This window comes from Rana temporaria, chromosome 13, assembly GCF_905171775.1.
Source record: "Rana temporaria chromosome 13, aRanTem1.1, whole genome shotgun sequence".
NCBI lineage: Eukaryota > Metazoa > Chordata > Amphibia > Anura > Ranidae > Rana > Rana temporaria.
The window spans coordinates 50,246,462-50,264,076 of NC_053501.1; the positions used below are offsets into that span (position 1 = coordinate 50,246,462).

Below are 17,615 nucleotides of genomic sequence, written 5' to 3' on the forward strand. Positions count from 1 at the left end.
AATGACTTTTCTGCATAGCAGTCGTCATAGGAATTTTTCATGCCCGGGTTTTTGGTCTCAGTGAAATAATGTTTAGTATGGCCATCTGAGTCACAAATCAGACCCTCTGGGCAACAGTCAAACCTACAGGGTCTGCTCTCTGTAATAATAATGTGCAGTCTCTGAAACCGGCACTAATGTCACTTATAGATACTATCTGCCATCTCAGGGTATGTGTTTTTTTTTTATGTTTTCAGCATATAAAATAGTAGACGGTATAATGAGCCCTACCTGGACTCCATCTATTTACTCCAGCACATAGCTTCACCTATCTACTCCAGCTTCTGTCGGACCGGCTGACATACACACGGGCCGAATGTCTGTCGGTTTTTATTAAACTGGCAGATGTCTCTTGACACTTGGCCCTTGTGTACTAGGCATAAGGCAAGATGCCTGCTAGCAGACACTTTTCTGTTGTTTTTTAATCTAAGAATATCATTTTACCATTTTGATGTTATGCATATGTGAGAAGTCCAATGGAAATCGGGCCGTCTTTTTCGCATGGGCACGCTGGGAAGTTGCCCAGGGGGCCCACTTGCCTGGGGGGCCCCACCTGCTCAGTGACCCCAGCCAAGCAGGGCCGTCTTACTGAGCGGGCACCCCTGGGCACGGCCTGTGGGGCCCCATCAGAGCTGGACAGATAAGTGCAGCTCTCAGATTCAGTCTCTGATGTCGGGGATGGGCGGGCCGATATTCGCTTTCAGCCTCCTGACTCCATCTCACAAACCGAGTGCCACCCTGCCCTTCCCTGACACCGCCTACCACACCAGCTCCTCCTCCTGACTCCAGCCCCCAAAGACCGGCATTCTGCCCCTCCTCCTAACTCCGCCCACCACAGAGCGGCACCCAGCCCCTCCTTCTGACTCCGGCCACGAGAAAGCGGCGGTATTCCAGTGACATGAGGGGTCGATTGAGATTGGTGCTCTGCGGCAGACTAAGGAGGGTGGATGCCGGGGCCCCAAGGAGGGCCAAGAGTAGTGTGGTGGCCCCCGCGGTGCCGAGCCGGATCCTCACCCTGCAGGCCACGAACTCCAGGTGGGGGCAGTGGAGAACGCTTTGAGGGAGTCCATTGTCACCAAGACTTGGGAGATTGATAGAGAGCTGCAGAAGTAAGTGGCTAAAACTGCCAGCATGGCCTGACTGACAGGGGACTAAAACTGCCAGCATGGCCTGAGTGACAAGGAAACGGTAGCAAGTGACACGCTGAATCTGGTGACAGGGGACGAGTGACAAGGAACCAGTGGCAAGTGACACGCTGAATCTGGTGACAGGGGACAGGTTGCAAATGACACGCTGAATCTGGTGACAAGGAACCGGTGGCAAGTGACTTGCTGAATCTGGTGACAGGGAACGGGTGGCAATCGACACGCTGAATCTGGAGGCAGGTGACGGTGGCAAGTGGCAACTCAGTATGTACATTTGACACAAAAAGCATCTATCTTAAAGGTAGGGATTGGTTTCTAGTTTGCTGCAAGTGTCAGACCCATGCAAATTCGCCCATCACTACACAGTTTACTGTTAATAAATAAGCAGACTTTTTGGGGGTATGCATATTAAAATGATGTGTTAAGTCAAGGTTGTCAAACATCTGTTTTATGTAATATAGTAAATATGAAAAACACTGCTCTTAAAAGCAAAATAATGAATGAAAGACACTAAATTATGAATAGTTTGCAAATATGTTGTGCAATGTTCTATACGAAGTCACTTAAAGGGGAGTTCCAGCCATTTTTATGTTTATTAAAAGTCAGCAGCAACAAAAAGTGTAGCTGCTGGCTTTTAATAAACAGGCACTTACCTGCTCCAGCGCTCCAGCGACGCGCCGGCCGGGGCTCCGCTCCTCTCCCCCCCTCCCCAGCCGGCGTCTTCATCTTCAGTGTGGGCACCCGGCCGTGACAGCTTTCGGCTTCACGGCCGGGCACCCACTGCGCATGCGCGAGCGGCGCGGCACTGCACATGCGCGAGCGGCGCGGCCTGGCGCCGCACCGTGTAATTGGCCAGGAGATCGCCTAGGACCTGTGACGTGTCCTAGGCGATCGCCTACAGCAGCCACTTCCTGAAGGCGATTAAGCTTAGTCGCCTACAGGAAGGAGGAAGTGGGACAGGAAGTCCCACTCGTGCTGAAGCCCCCACTCCCCCCCAAAAAAAATTACATGCCAAATGTGGCATGTAAGGGGGAGAGGAGTGGGTTAAGAGGAAGTTCCAAATTTGGGTGGAACTCCTCTTTAAGGACATTACTTTTACTGCACATGATCGCTATTTCCTGTAAAATGTCACATCCTTGGGATTTCAACACTCTATAGGCTGCTCTGAACAATAAAGCATTCTGTTTTACAAAATAATATGTTTGTACAAACTCCAAAATGTTTTCAATGCTTTCAGTGCCACTTTCGTAAAAGTCTCCTGTTCTTACATCTTTCAGTATAATAGTGTACTTAACTCTGTAAGTCATTTGATTGTCTGATTTTGTGCCAGATATGAGATCATTTTGCCTATGGACAAAATGCAAACATTTATACAAGTGTTTGAACTGAAACACGCTAGGGGAGGGCCTGTTTGCTGCTCACTTTTTATTGTCTGGGCTTGGCGTATAATATGTTTTATCTTCTGTCAAATATGCAGATTTAGCAATGTATGTTATCTCAGCTCAACCATTCACACCACTGTATCTTGAGGTAAATGTTTCCACTGCTCTAAAGATGCTGTAACCATAATATCTGTTGAAATGTTGTCAGTCATCTAAAAGCTATTTGAGCATTGTATCTTTAAGACCACCACGTCTGGACATTTATTAATGTTCTGATTGATACATGTTTTTTTTCTTTTTTTTTGTTATGCACAGACATTCACAGTCATACCCTATGGACTTAGTGGATACACAAATTGCTCTTGTAACAGGTAGAGGAATCAGCCAAATGATAAGACAGAGGGTAGCTTTAAAGCCCTGTACACACGGTCGGAATTTCCGATGTAAAAAGTCAGACAGACTTTTTCTATTGGAAATTCCGACCGTGTGTATGACCTATCAGAGTAATTCCGATGAATTCCATGGGATTTTAGATAGAAAACATTTTCTCTTTTACTCCGATGGAATTCTGTCAGAATTCCGATGTGAGTTTGGTCGGACAAAGGTCCGATCGTGTGTACGGGGCTTTACTTGAACATTATTAAACAGGTGCAGAATAGGATTAACAATTCAAACAGGGTCAACAAAAGTCTGTACACAGTACAGAACAATTCTCAGATGTAGGTGTGGGCTCCTTTGACTCCTTTTCTCATACTCCACTTAGCTCTTGCCTCAATGTTGCGTTATACTATATACCAGAAACAAAATACCACTTAGCACAAGGTTTATTCACACAAACAACAATGCCTTCCAAAGTCTGTGTATTTGAAAGATCAATGTCTGGGGAATAGTTGGGGAACTTTTCCAATGGGAACATTATATCCGATGCACTTGGTGACAACCAGGTATCTCCCAACTGTGGAGGGATTTTGTTTCACCTTCTGTTTAGCTATGGCACAGGAAGTAAACGGAAATTTTCACAGATGGCAAGGCACCTGATAGGGATTATTACCCTCCCTTATTAATATATATATATATTTTTTAATGTTTATTTATTGCTACACAGGTAGCTTTAAAAAAAAAAAAAAAAACTTATGTCACCTGGGGAATGTCAGACCTTGGGTCACCAAGCTCTCCTGTGGTCTGACACTCCCCACTGAACAATGCTCTGATCAACAGTGCTCTTCCTCCCTAAACAGAGCTGTTGATTAGACAATGCTCAAGGGGGTATCAGAAAGCTGAGATGCTTCATGTGTATGTGAGATTCTCTTACCTGCTGCCGCACAGGGTTTTTTAACCCTTGCTGAATCACTTAGCAGATTAAAAAAATAATAAAAGGTGGCATATTTACTACTATATATACAGGTGGCTAGGTTACAGTTATAAACAAAGAGGGTTAGCTGTTAGCTTAAACTCCCTTTCCTCCTAGCAATTTGATTTGTATAAGTTATCATGTGTTACTATCGATATTTGCTATTCTATTCTTTTAATTGTATTATTTTTCAGGCAAGCAAGAAGAAAAGGCAGAGTGATTTTTGGGACAATTGGAGTGACTGGGGAGATTGTAGCCGAACCTGTGGTGGGGGTGTAAGCCTCAGAGAACGACAATGTTACTCTCGTAGGTAAGTGCCCACTGTAACGACACCCCAAATACGAAAGGAGTTGACGCCGTTTAGAATATTCCCTTTCCAAACACAAGGCAGCTAACGACACACCACAGTCAGGTGAACGAGACCCATAAGAATAATTCCCCCCATTTAACGAGATACAGCTCTGTTTGATGTTCAAGCAGGGAAGAATGACTTTATTGGAAGGAAATGGTCCCTTTTTTATATACTTAAGAAAACTGAACAATGACCCGGATCCACCCACAACATCACACAATGGTTACCGAACGAGCCCCCCAATACACATCATCCTCAATACATCTCTTAGCAGACACACTGACTCCGGGGTCTGACCTAATTTACATGAGCTAATTAACTATAGCCGATGACTTATACACACGACCTTTAGGCTAGCCTTGCTGTCCCCTAAACTACAATACACATTATCACAAGACTCCTTCACACAATACAGGGTCAATTAGCACAAGCACAATGAAAGATCCTCAGAAGCCATCCTAGATTCATTTACATCACAACAGACAGACAGGTAGGCTGGAGTTGGTGACATTAGCATCTAACAGTATGTGTCCCAACATTATGAATGAGTCACTCTTTTAATATGGCATATATCCTGGGAGATATTGTGGATACACATTACAGAATCATTTTAAAGCAATCAAAGACATATTCTGAATGTCCATTATTTTCTGGCTCATACTTTCTAAAAGCTTCTGGGTTCCACGGGCCCTCCCGCTACAGCCACCTTTTCAAAATCCTATATTTGCATAAACTATGGCATACTTGTAAGTCGGCTATATGTATGGGTTTGTGTTGGGCTTAATCTCATGACCAGAAATTAAGGATCTCACCACTGCCATCATTGTGATGCGTTGGCTTAATCTTATGACCTGAAATAAAGAATCCCACCACTGCCACCATTTTTTGTGCTTGGCACTTAGACTCCTTATACACTAGTGAGATCTCCAATTGCCTTTTTTCATCTTAAAGTGGAATTAAACCCTCCTATCATTTACAGCTAAGGAAGATGCTTAATTGGCCTTTGTTCTGTAATTGCCATGGTGCTGCACATGTGATTAGCTATGACAAAAGTTATTGGTTTGACAGTTCGGTTGGCCACATAAGTTAACATGGAGGGGAGTTTAGAGGCTGAAAAAAAGTCAAAAGCCTGTAAATGCAGCATTTGTTTACATCCTGTGTTCATAAGGCCTTATAGTTTACAGTATGCCTTGAATGTAACTGTTTTGGGAAACCGTTAAATCAGTGAGTTTAATTCCACTTTAAATCATTTTGAAATGACCCCAAGATAGATTTATTGGCAATGACACCAATTGCATACCAGTAAATAATTCTCTCTCACACACACGCAAAGAATAATAACATCACTTAACTGATGTAGATGAAAGGTTGCAGAAAATAACCTTCGGTCTTGTCCATCCCTCACCAGGAGCTGGCTTTCAGTGATCAATGCAAGTCACTGAGTTTTGATGGTCATAGTTATAGTTACATAGTAGATCAAATGGAGAAGATCTGAGAGATTCTGAAAGGATACGCACCTCATCCCTAAATAGGAAAGGAGATTGGGATTGTAACGGTGCTATAAACGAATGGTATATATAAACAGTATGCATAAACAATTATATTTATTTTGTTAGTACAGACATATACAAAAAGGTTCAATTAAAATTGGTTATCAGAGCGAATATTGGAAGTGGTGGGTTGCTGGTTTCCCAAATTTCAAAGGATGGTGGTCACAGCAGAATGTCCCATCCCTACATGTTTCGCCATTCAGGCTTCCTCGGGGCACTTGATCTGGGACCACCAGTTCAGAATCCAGCACTAATATAGAATATAAGGAAATATTTACAAAGATTAGAATAGTACATATATACAAAGTCAAAACGTTTTTAATTATCATATATAACTCCAGACCCTTTATTAGCTTTGCTGCCCTTCTTTGTACTCGCTTCATTTCCAGTACATCTTTCATGAGGACTGGTGCCCAAAACTGGACAGCATACTCTAGGTGCCGCCAGACCCGAGTCTGTAGCGTGGGAGAATTATTGTTTTATCTCTGGAGTAATCCCCCTTTTAATGCATACCAATATTTGCTTTGTTAGCAGCAGCTTGGCATTGCATGCCATTGCTGAGCCTATCATCTACTAGGACTAGGTCATGATAGCATTTCTTACATCAAACAGCCCTCAAACCAGGCAGGGTCTGAATTGACAATTGATGCTACGTACTTCATGACCACAGCAACTTCCTCTCAGTTTTCCAGATTTGGGAGACCAAACATAAGTTTAATATTTCACTGAGCTGATTGGTCAGAGTAGCTACTGCTAATTGTTATGCTCTGCTAGGCTGTTCCTCTAAATTATATACTAGCTGTAGTTAAGCTTAATGCCTTGATACAGAAATAGGTGATTAATCCAGTATTAGTTTGTGTGTACAAACCATCAAATGGGTGATTGGGGGAGATGGTTTTGATGTTATAATGGTGTCAAGTTATGATTCAATAGTTACTAAGAGGATCACTAGGCATATACATTTGTATTATTTAAGTTCATTAACCTGCAAAACCCATCAGATTGGATTTTTTTATGGCTATACTGTAAAAAAATATTAAATGGTTAAAGGTTATAACAGGATGCATGTAATCATTTCTGATTTCCGCTGCTTCAATACTGTCTACATGGCTGATCCAAAACAAGTATAGAGATGAGTAATTCTGACACTTTGCCAACACACGTTCACACTATGCATGTTCTGGGTCTGTGACTTAAAAGTACTTGAGAACTAGCATTTTCAGAAGAAGGCATTGGCAGCCCCATATTAATTTCATGACAGAATGACTTTAACCTGTCTATCATTTTTGCAAGAGATGCCCTTGCATGCCTTGTGTCAGTGGTGTATTTTGGTTTTGTGCTGTCCTAGGCAAGACTTAAATCTGGCGCCCTTATTTAAACTTGTCCTACCTCTTCTTGTTTAAGATTTCCCCCCTCATCTGTAAACTCCACCCCTTCCTCTTTAGGCCCCACCTCTGCCTATTAGAGCTCCACCTCAGGAGTTGATTAGAGACTGCAGACATGATACAGGAGTTGATTAGAGACTGCAAACAGGATACAGCTGATGGTCAGAGACTGCAGACAGTATACAGGAGATGGTTTGAGACTGCCGACATTACTCCTTATTAATGATCATTCATGGTCATCATAGGGAATAGAAACGTCACCTCTCTGTATAGTAGATGATTTGATGGTAGTCACAGATCACAGTGGATTTCAAGGACAGCAGTACCCCACTCCAAGGATCTCGGCGTTGGCGGGCAGCGCTCCCATCTCCCCAGTCAGTCCTGGCTGTTGTGATTCATAAGTCGCAAGACCACCTTCTGCCCGCGCCCAGCCAAAACCACCCAAGCTCAGCTGAGCCTGCCCCGACACACCCGCCCTGGCAGGGGGGCAAGGAATAACTTAGGGGGCCAATTGCCCCCCTTGTAGTGACACCACTGGTCCCTTCTGCCTAGGAGCGGCACCACCCCTCTGATGCAGCCCAAGGCAAATGCCTTTCGGTAGATATACCACTGCCTTGTGTATGAAAATATTTATCCTTGTGGTCACAACTTTATTTTAAATATAGTCTGATCCCCAACCAAAGTAATGAGGAATAATAGAAATAATATTTTATTATTTCTTATGAAATATTTTTTTTAGAATCAAATAAAATGTTATTGAAAGAACAATAGATACAAGCAATACAGTACATACATTATTTTTTACAAATTAGATGTACACCTTCAAACTATTGGTATGTAGCAACAAATATTTTCTACTCAATACATTAGCATATTTCTTGGAGTAGCCCAGGGGTCAAGTCCCGGGGAAAAAAGTGTGGGAACTCCCACCCAAGATCCACTCCCCCACCAAAAAAAAATGATACGCTCATATGCATATATATTTCACAGAAAATACTGGTGCTGGCCTCGGTGCTGGCTGGCTGGCCTCAGGATACTCGGTGCTGGCCTGGCTGATCTCGGTGCTGGCCTGGCTGATCTCGGTGCTGGCCTGGCTGGTCTCGGTGCTGGCCTGGCTGGTCTCGGTGCTGGCCTGGCTGGTCTCGGTGCTGGCCTGGCTGGTCTCGGTGCTGGCCTGGCTGGTCTCGGTGCTGGCCTGGCTGGTCTCTGTGCTGGCCTGGCTGGTCTTTGTGCTGGCCTGGCTGGTCTCAGGGTGCTGGCTGGCTGGCCTCAGGGTGCTGGCTGGCTGGTCAATCTATATATATAAATATATATTATAGCAGGGTTCCAAAAGGGCTTTTTTTACAGCTCACTGCACACACAGTTTGTGTGACTCCGCCTCCGCGTAATGTGACATGCAACCGCCGCGTACTGATGGACAGGTGGCAGGCGAGGTCGAAGCCTGGAAGAGGAGCTCCGAGTCTGCTCTGCTCAGTTGGCTTGCCCCTGAGAGTGACTCGAGTCGAGTCCTTCACTATATGGCAATGCTGGGCATCGCCGTTTAGTGAAGGATTGGCTCAGGCGGCTTGGCTGCTCGTGCCTGGTCTAGTCCTGCAAAGGGAACTGCGTTCTTGCTGTGAAAAAAGTGCAGGGACGCTGTTCCCACGCGTTCCCAGGACTCGAGCCCTGGAGTAGCCCAATGAGGGTAACACAAAGAAGAGAAAAAAAGAGAAAACAAATGAAAGTAAAACCACCTCTCAACCAGACGATTTCTACAAGGGATGAGTATCCCGGGTGCGATACTTCCTCCAGTGCCTATTATCTCCCCTCTACAAAAGCAGACGGTCCATAAACAAATAACCAGGGCCAAACCAGGAACGTCCAGCCATTGTGACTAAATTTTTTTACATTTTTTCATACTCCCCCTATAAATGTATTTTTACAACCTAATAGTGTCACCCATTTGATTCAGCCATTCCTTTAACGTAGGTTTTTTTTCTGACTTCAAGTACCTCAAAATTAGTTTCCCAGCCTGGAAGAGAGCCCTAGCTATCGCTAGTCTATAGGGTTCCTCATCCGGGATATTGTTTCTAATTCCCAGCAAGCACAGTTTAGGGTGTCCAGTAAGCTGGACCTGAAATACACGATTAATAGTATCCAACACCTCCTTTCAGCGAATATGCAATTTAGGGCACCTCCATAGCATGTGGGTCAGGTCACTGTGGTCCCTTGTGCAGGAAGGATCCTCTCGCATACCCATTTTCACCAGTCTAGCTGGCGTGTAATGTACGTGCAGGAGTATATATAACTGGGACAGCCTTTGGGCCACGTTTAGGGAGCATAGGGGAACTGCTGAGAGAGCCTCTTTCCATTGGTCCTATGCCCCTCTTCCACTTGGATATGATCCCTGCAGTGCTATCAGGAAGGAATTTGTTGAGGGGCTCTTTATGAAATTATTAATTGAAATCTAAAATTAAACATTACTGTTATGAAAAAAGGCACCTTGACCTTTTCTGTGAAAACTTGTTTCCTCTTTCGTCCATGGACGGACACAGCTTCCTTAAGTCTTGACATTTGGGTTATGTTCCGTCTATTAGGAGAGGACTAGGCAGACATGTTGGATATATGTAAAAAGTGTACTGCGCTAATCAATAAATGGTAAAGCGGCAACTGAAAATGTTATACAACACTACTAATAATGGTCAAGAAAAAGATATTGTGAACTAAATTGTGACATTAATACCGTGAGTACTAAATAAATACCAACTGAAAGTGTAAACCACAAACTATGTGAAAAATACTTATAAGTTGGTCTATGAGACCTCAATGGAATGACCAGAATAAATGATTTCCAAAATTTTGTGGAAGCCTGAAAAGTGAATAAACAACAATCTGTGTAAACAAAAAAATAACTACGAAGTTATCATTAACAATGGTGTTAAAAAACAATAACAAATTAATTTAATAAATAATAATTGATAGCAAAAAAATGTCCATAAGCACTTGAAACATCCCCAGTGTCAAACTAATACAATATATTTAGGAAGGAGTGATGACAGAATAGTGCCTCCACCAAATAATAACACTGCCGCTTACCAGATGGATGTGATCTCTAGATTATAGGAGATCAATAAGCGCATATGGCTAATGCCACACCCTAGGGTCTCTATTGGTAGGATGTGAGCCTCAGTGTTGTCTCATACAGCTCATACAGCGTAGTATTCGGAATACACCATATATGAAAAAAAAAGCTTACATAGCATAAAACCCTTTAAAAAGTTTTAATGGATGACATAAAATGCGCACTTACATCACAGCAGTAAGATAGTGGCATATAAAAAACAATCGATCCGGCCGGCTCTTCGATTCAGCAGCCCGTATCTTCTGGGTCTAGTGCACAACGTGGTGACGTAAGAACGTCGTTCCTCCCAACGTTTTGTCACTAGAAGAATGTGGTCACAGGATATGTTAGATATATAAAAACATGTAATTATACCAAAGCTTAACAGCCCTGCCCAGGGGGCGGTCCCTCTGGTCATAACCCCTCACCCTGCACTCAGCAGCTTAGATTTTTCTCCCTAGTGTAGGAGAAGGACCTGGCTCCCTAGGAGCCCATTGGTCCTGGAGAACTTTTTACTTTTATTTTTATTTTTGATCCTGAGATCTACTATCAACTGCCGGCTGGGTGACAGGCTGGATAATGTAGATCCTTGTAGTCTCCCCAGTCCGGCCATTGAGCGTGAGCAGGCCTTTAGCTATGCACTGGGTCGGCCACGACATACCCCGTTTGCTCCAGGGGTGGCCGGTGAGCTATATGCTCTGGGGCCCACATATGACCGGGCTACTGCTGTCCAGTCACAGTGGGCCGTGGCTGACAGCCACTCCATACTGCTCGGTGGTGGGTCTGTCAGGAATGCGTCCAGCAGTCCTCGCAGGGATGGGTAAGTAAGGTTCCTCCTCTCTTGGCAGCATAGAACAGCTGGGCATTCCTGGGGTGATCGATTAGGGGGTCTCTATTCCTCCCTTTCCTCTTTCCCCATCCATCCCTCCTCCCCATGCTTTGCTGGGCCTGCTGTGTACCTCACCGGGGGGTCCCTGAGGGGGGCTCTGGGTCCTGACTGGGGGCTGCGCGTGGTGTCCGAGTCTGCTCTAAGTGTGGGTAGTCTGCCTTTTGGGGGGCCTTTGTTCGGGTACCCAGTGTATTGTGGCCTTCCTGTAGCCGTGCTGTTTCTATTGCTAATACAGTGGCGGCCATTTTCTTGTAGCAGCATTGTTTCTATGGCTAATACGGTGTTCGGACATTTTCTTGTAGCTCGCGCTCTTTTTTCCTGAGGCGGCTGGCGGCCATCTTTTTGGGGCTTTCAACATTGGTTTGGCCTCTAGCGCTAGTTTATCATTCTGAAAGGAGCGAGCGGCAGATCACCTCAGGCACAAACTGTGCGGGAGTTGGAGCACATGGCAGCGCTGGGCAGTGCCTGGGTGAGGGCGGTGAGTCCTCTGGGAATACCCCTCGGTCTAGGCAGCTAGGAGGGTGGGCTTTTTTTTGTACCTTGACTTAGTCCCTGAGTGGCTGTCAGGTGAGTGGGTCAGCATGGTGTCAGAAGCTGGCGTTTCTTCCCCAGACATTCCTGTGGTAGCAACCGGTGCCCCTGCACCTGCGGTACCTATGAACGCTTTTTCGGCAGTCCTGGAGACATTTGTTGCCAGGGTGGAGGCTGTGTGCAGGCCAAAGGGGGGTAAAAAACGCCCCTCCCCCCACCATCTTCTGGGGAAAGCTCTGACTCGGACTCGGGCCTGGCTGTGAAACAGAACCCCTGTTCTGAAGGGTCAGAGTATGCGGACCAGGACCATTCGGACAGAGAGAGAGACTCTGTGTCTGGGTCTGCGCAGGAGAAGGCACTTGTTGGAGCACTTATCACCGCAGTGCGGGAAACCCTCAAGCTGGAGGATGCGGCTGGGGCATCTACTGAGGTGTCAGTCCCTTTTAGGTCCCACAAGCCGACCTGCACTACTAAGGTGTTTCCTTATGTAACTTATTTTGATAAGTTTATAAACAAGGAATGGGAACAACTGCAGAGGACCTTTTAGGTCCCAAAACGCATGGTGGTCCCTAACCCTTTTGAGAAGAGCCTTTTGAAAAAAATGGGCATCTCCCCCTGTTGTGGACCCCCCCAGTATCCAGGTTAAACAAGGTAACCACGATTCCAGTGGAGGGGACCCCTGCATTTAAGGGTCCATGTTCACCATGCTGGAGTTAGCATTACGGCCAGTTTTGGCTGCAGCCCTGGTGTCACAAACTCTCACTGAATGGGCAAAATTGTTGCACCGGGAGTTGGAGAAGCAACAGACTTCCCCGGTCTGCGTAGAATTGGCCGACCAGCTGGTGCATGGCCTTAAATATCTCTGCGATGCAGCCCTGGATACAGCTCCCCTGATTTCCAGAGCCTCAGTATCGGCTGTGGTACTGCGTTGCCTAATTTGGCTAAAATGCTGGTCCGCGGACCAGACTTCCAAGAAGGCTCTGGCGGATTTGCCCTTCCAGGGAGGGAGGTTATTTGGTGCCTTGCTGGACGACATTATTAAGGTTGTCACTGGGAGTAAGAGCACGCTACTCCCACAATCCAGAAAGGGTAAGGAGCCACGCTGTAAGCCAGGGCCCTCCTTTTCCACTCAGAAGTGTTTTTTTGTCAGTCTGGACCCACAGGTAAGCTGAGGGACAAAAGCATCCCTGGGTTCATAAGCCTGCAAACAAATTTGCTACAGCATGAATGTTTCCCCCTGCCCGGCTCTCGGGTGGGGGGTCACCTTCGCGAGTTTGCAGCTCGTTGGACCTCCCTGCTTTCTGACCAGTGGGTTTGCAAAGTGGTTTCATCAGAGTACAAGATGGAGTTTCTTTCTTGCCCACCAAAAATTTTTTTTTCACTCCAACCTTCATCTTCCTCCCGCTCGTCGAAATGCCCTTGTTAGGGGCAGTGCAGGATCTGCTTATGCGCGGGGTAATAGTACCTGTGCCACTGCCTGAAAGGTTTCAGGGATTCTACTCCAATCTGTTTGTAGTCCAAAACAAGGATGGGGTCCGTCCAATCCTGGATCTCAAGGCCCTCAACACCTTTGTAAAGGTACGAAGGTTCAGGATGGAATCAGTTCGCTCTGTGGTCGCTGCAATCCATCCAGGGATTTTCTGGCGTCCTTGGACATCAAGGGCGCATACCAGTGGCGGCTGGTGCTCAAAATTTTTGGGGGGACGCTAACGGAAAAAAAATTGCAGCCTCACTGTGCCCATCAAATGCAGCCACTGTGCCATCAATTGTCACCACTCTGCCATGCCATCAAACGCAGCCACTGTGCCATCAATTCACAACACTGTGCCATGATATCAAATGCAGTCACTATGCTATGCCATCAAACGCAGCCACTGTTTCATGAATTGTCACCACTGTTCCATGCCATCAAATGCAGTCACTATGCCATGCCATCAAACGCAGCCACTGTGCCATAAATTGTCACCACTTCGCCATGCCATCAAATGCAGCCACTGTGCCATGCCATCAAATGCAGCCACTGTGCCATCAATTGTCGCCACTGTGCCAATTGTCACCACTGTGCCCTTTAATTGTCGCCACTGTGCCCATTGATGTCACTGTGCCCTTTAATTGTTGCCACTGTGCCCATTCATGCCGCTGTGCCAATTGTTCCCACTGTGCCCATTGTCCCCACTGTGCCTATTGTCGTCAGACTCGTCACTGTGCCCTTTAATTGTCGCCGCTGTGCCAATTGTCCCCATTGATGTCACTGTGACCCTCGATGTCTTCTCCCGCCCTCGATGACGCTTCAGCCAATCAGGTTACCGGTAGCCAGAACCGGCCAACCTGATTTGGCTAAGACGCCTGTCAGTCTTATCCAAGGAGCGCACATACCGCGCGTTCCAAGGATAAGCTTCCGGGGACCCGAGAACTGTACTCGGAAAGCCTATCAGAGCCGCTGGCTCTGATAGGCACTTCCGTACAGCCAACCAGCTGCCGTTATTCAGCTGGCTGGCGCTCAACATCCGGACAGCTGAATAGTGGGTGGCAGCGGGACAATAACATAGATTTGTGCAATGCATGAATCTGTTATTAGACTCAGTGGCGGTGAGAGCCAGAGGGGGCGGCGCTCCAGCGCCCTCTATGGACGAACCGCCACTGGCGCATACTTGTATGTCCCCATATACGTCAGGCATCGGATTTCTGCGTTTTGCAGTCGCGGACGATCACTACCAGTTTGTAGCACTCAGCTTTGGCCTGGCGTCGGCACCAAGAGTTTTCACCAAGGTGCTCACCTCGATCCTGGCCTTGCTAAGACAGCGAGGAATCGCTATTGTGGGCTACCTGGTTCCTTCTGAGGGCTGCTTCAGACTCAGAATTCGATTCTGGACTCATCAGAGGCGAAGGTTTTTCTCCCTTTGGAAAAATTACAGACTCTTTAGGCCGCGGTGAAGCTGTTGGCATCCCGCAGGTGGTTGTCGCTGCACTTTTGCTTGCGAGTCCTGGGCAAGCGGACTACCTAAGTCGCCAGATGCTGGACCAAGGAGAATGGTCGCTACACCCGGATGTGTTTTGACTCCTTAGCCTGAGATGGGTCACTCCAAACGTGGATCTCCTGGCTTCTCGGCTCAATCGGAAGGTATTAAGGTTTGTGGCCCCGCGACAGACGCGTTGGTGGCCCCGTGGGGACAGTATCGGCTAATTTATGCCTTTCCCCCACTGAAACTTCCTCGTCTGCTCCGCAGAGTGGAGACCGAGGGAATTCCGGTGATTCTAATTGCCCCAGATTGGCCTCGGTGTCCCTGGTACGCCGACCTAGTGCGCCTGGTGGCGGATGCGCCTTGGCGACTGCCGATGTGAGAGGACCTTCTGTTGCAAGGTCCTATACTTCATCCTGCTTTAAAGTCGCTGGCTTTAACGGCATGTCTGTTGCATGTCTGTTGTCTGTTGAAAGTCAGGTACTAAGGAATCGAGGCCTGTCGAATTCAGTTATTTCCACCATGCTGAGGGCACTGAAGTCATCTTTTTGGAAGATCTATCATTGCACGTGGAAGGCCTACATCTCTGTGTGAGGAGATGGGGAGGCGTCCACGGGCATATTCGGTTTCCAGGATCCTGCTGTTTTTACAGTGTGGAGTGGATCAGAAACTTGCCTTAAAGGATCACTAAAGGAAACCTTTTTTTTAGCTAAATAGCTTCCTTTACCTTACTGCAGTACTGGTTTCATGTCCTCATTGTTCATTTTTGCTTTGAAGTAGCTGTAATTCTGCTGTGATCTCCACACTTCCTGCTTGTCTGGCTCCTTATGAAAAAACTCATGGGAGCTTCTCACTGTGGTCTAAGCTGTGTGTCTAAAACTCCTCAGAACCAATCAGATTCATTTTAAAAACAAAACACTGCCCTTTAGTGACCCTTTAAGCACCATTAAGGGGCAGATTTCAGCCTTGGCAGTTTTCTTTCAAAGACCCTTGGTGGCTCATTCACTGGTGAGTACGTTTGTGCAAGGGGTCCAACATGTGGCTCCTCCAGTTCGACCACCACTACCCCCGTGGGATTTGAATCTGGTGCTCTTAAAACTTCAGAAACCTCCCTTTGAGAACATCAGAGAGATTCCTCTTTTGACACTCTTAAAGAAAGTTGCCTTTCTGGTGGCCATTACTCCTGTCAAAGGTTTCTGAGTTGGCGGCCTTGTCTTGCAAGTCCCCCTACTTGATCCTCCATAAGGATAAAGCGGTGCTACGCCCGCAGCCTTTGTTTCTTCCGAAGGCGGTTTCGGCTTTTCATCTGAATGAGGACATTGTACTTCCATCCTTGTGTCCTCGGCCGTTGCATCCCAAAGAGGTTGCGTTACATTCTTTAGACGTGGTACGTGCTCTGTGGGTGTATCTGTCTGCTACGGTTCCATTTCGGAGGTCAGACTCTCCATTTGTGTCGTGACCAGTCCAAAGAAGGGCCTGGCCGTCTTGTCAGCCACCATTTCTCAGTGGATCAGACAGATTGTGATTCAGGCTTATGCCCTTAAAGGGCGGCACCTCCCTTTCCTGTCACGGCGCATTCGACCAGGGCAATTGGTGCCTCCTGGGATTTTTCGACATCAGGCGTCTGTCTCACAGGTGTGTAAGACGGCGACCTGGTCATCCGTTCACACCTTCACTAAGTTTTACAAGGTTGACGTGCATGCATGTGCGGATGCTTGCTTCGGCCGCAAGGTTTTGCTATCGGCTGTTTAAGGTTGCAACTCCTCCGTTGAGGAGCTCTGTTTGTTTGGGGTGAAGTTTGATTGCTGTTCCCACCTCTCGTTTTTTGACACTGCTTGGGGACGTCCCAAATGCCAAGACTTAAGGAAGCTGTGTCCGTCCATGGACGAAAGAAGAAATAGGATTTTTGTACTCACCGTAAAATCCTTTTCTCTGAAGTCCATGGACAGACACAGCACCCACCCATCCTTTTTCAGTTTGTACTGCTTTTTGACAAACTGAGCTGCTGAGTGCAGGGTGAGGGGTTATGACCAGAGGGACCGCCCTCTGGGCGGGGCTGTTCAGCTTTGGTATAATTACATGTTTTTATATATCTAACATGTCTGCCTAGTCCTCTCCTAATAGACGGAACATAACCCAAATGTCAAGACTTAAGGAAGCTATGTCGGTCCATGGACTTCAGAGAAAAGGATTTTACGGTGAGTACAAAAATTCTATTTTTTCTGCTGAATTCATGTATCCAATGGACACCTGCCTATGTCCTAAAGTGCTAATATATCCAAAAACAAAAATGTAAAATATCCTTAAATGTGGTGGCTGCATTTGTTTTCTTGTTTTAGGCTTCTTCTTTTTTTCCCACCTGGAGATCTGATCAGTAAGTCAGTTGTATTTTTTTAAATTTACCTTAACAGACCAAGCTGTCCATCAAAAGTGGAAGTTGGAGCTCATTCACACTTGCAGAAGTTCTCTCCGCCAAGGGCGGTTGAGAGGTTGCTCAGATCTGGTATGTTGCCTCTGCCTGTTTTAACCCCAAAAAGCCTGAAAAAAATGTCACAACTGCATGCAAAGAAGTTGCAGTGTGGCGATGGTATAGAAGAAAAAGAAAATGAATGCACCCACCGCATCTATTATTGGTGAGGTGCAATATTTTAACATTATTTTGTTGGGTTAAATACCGCTTTAACCTGACACTTCACTTTAAAATCTGTTTGTGCATTCTTCTTTGGCTCTACCAGCATCTATGTAGTAGATAGGCATATTTGACTGGATACAAATCGAATGGATTGTTTCGAAAATCCCTCATATTTCCGAATGTTTTCTTCAGAACACAATGATGTCATTGTACTTCTGAAATCTTAGGCCCAGATTCTCAAGGGAGATACGACGGCGTATGTCCAGATACGCTGTCATATCTCTGCGCCTGATTCTTAG

The 17,615-nt window shown here is 46.2% G+C and overlaps 1 protein-coding gene across 4 annotated transcripts in view; it reads left to right on the forward strand.

The window, feature by feature from the left end:
• PAPLN (papilin, proteoglycan like sulfated glycoprotein) overlaps positions 1–17,615 on the forward strand; it is a 144,049-nt gene that overhangs the window by 49,190 nt on the left and 77,244 nt on the right. For all 4 annotated transcript variants that reach the window (XM_040333471.1, XM_040333468.1, XM_040333470.1 and 1 more), the window contains exon 4: positions 4,112–4,227. In XM_040333471.1, coding sequence (XP_040189405.1) covers positions 4,112–4,227 — 116 coding nt within the window. The remainder of the gene's footprint in view (positions 1–4,111; positions 4,228–17,615) is intronic.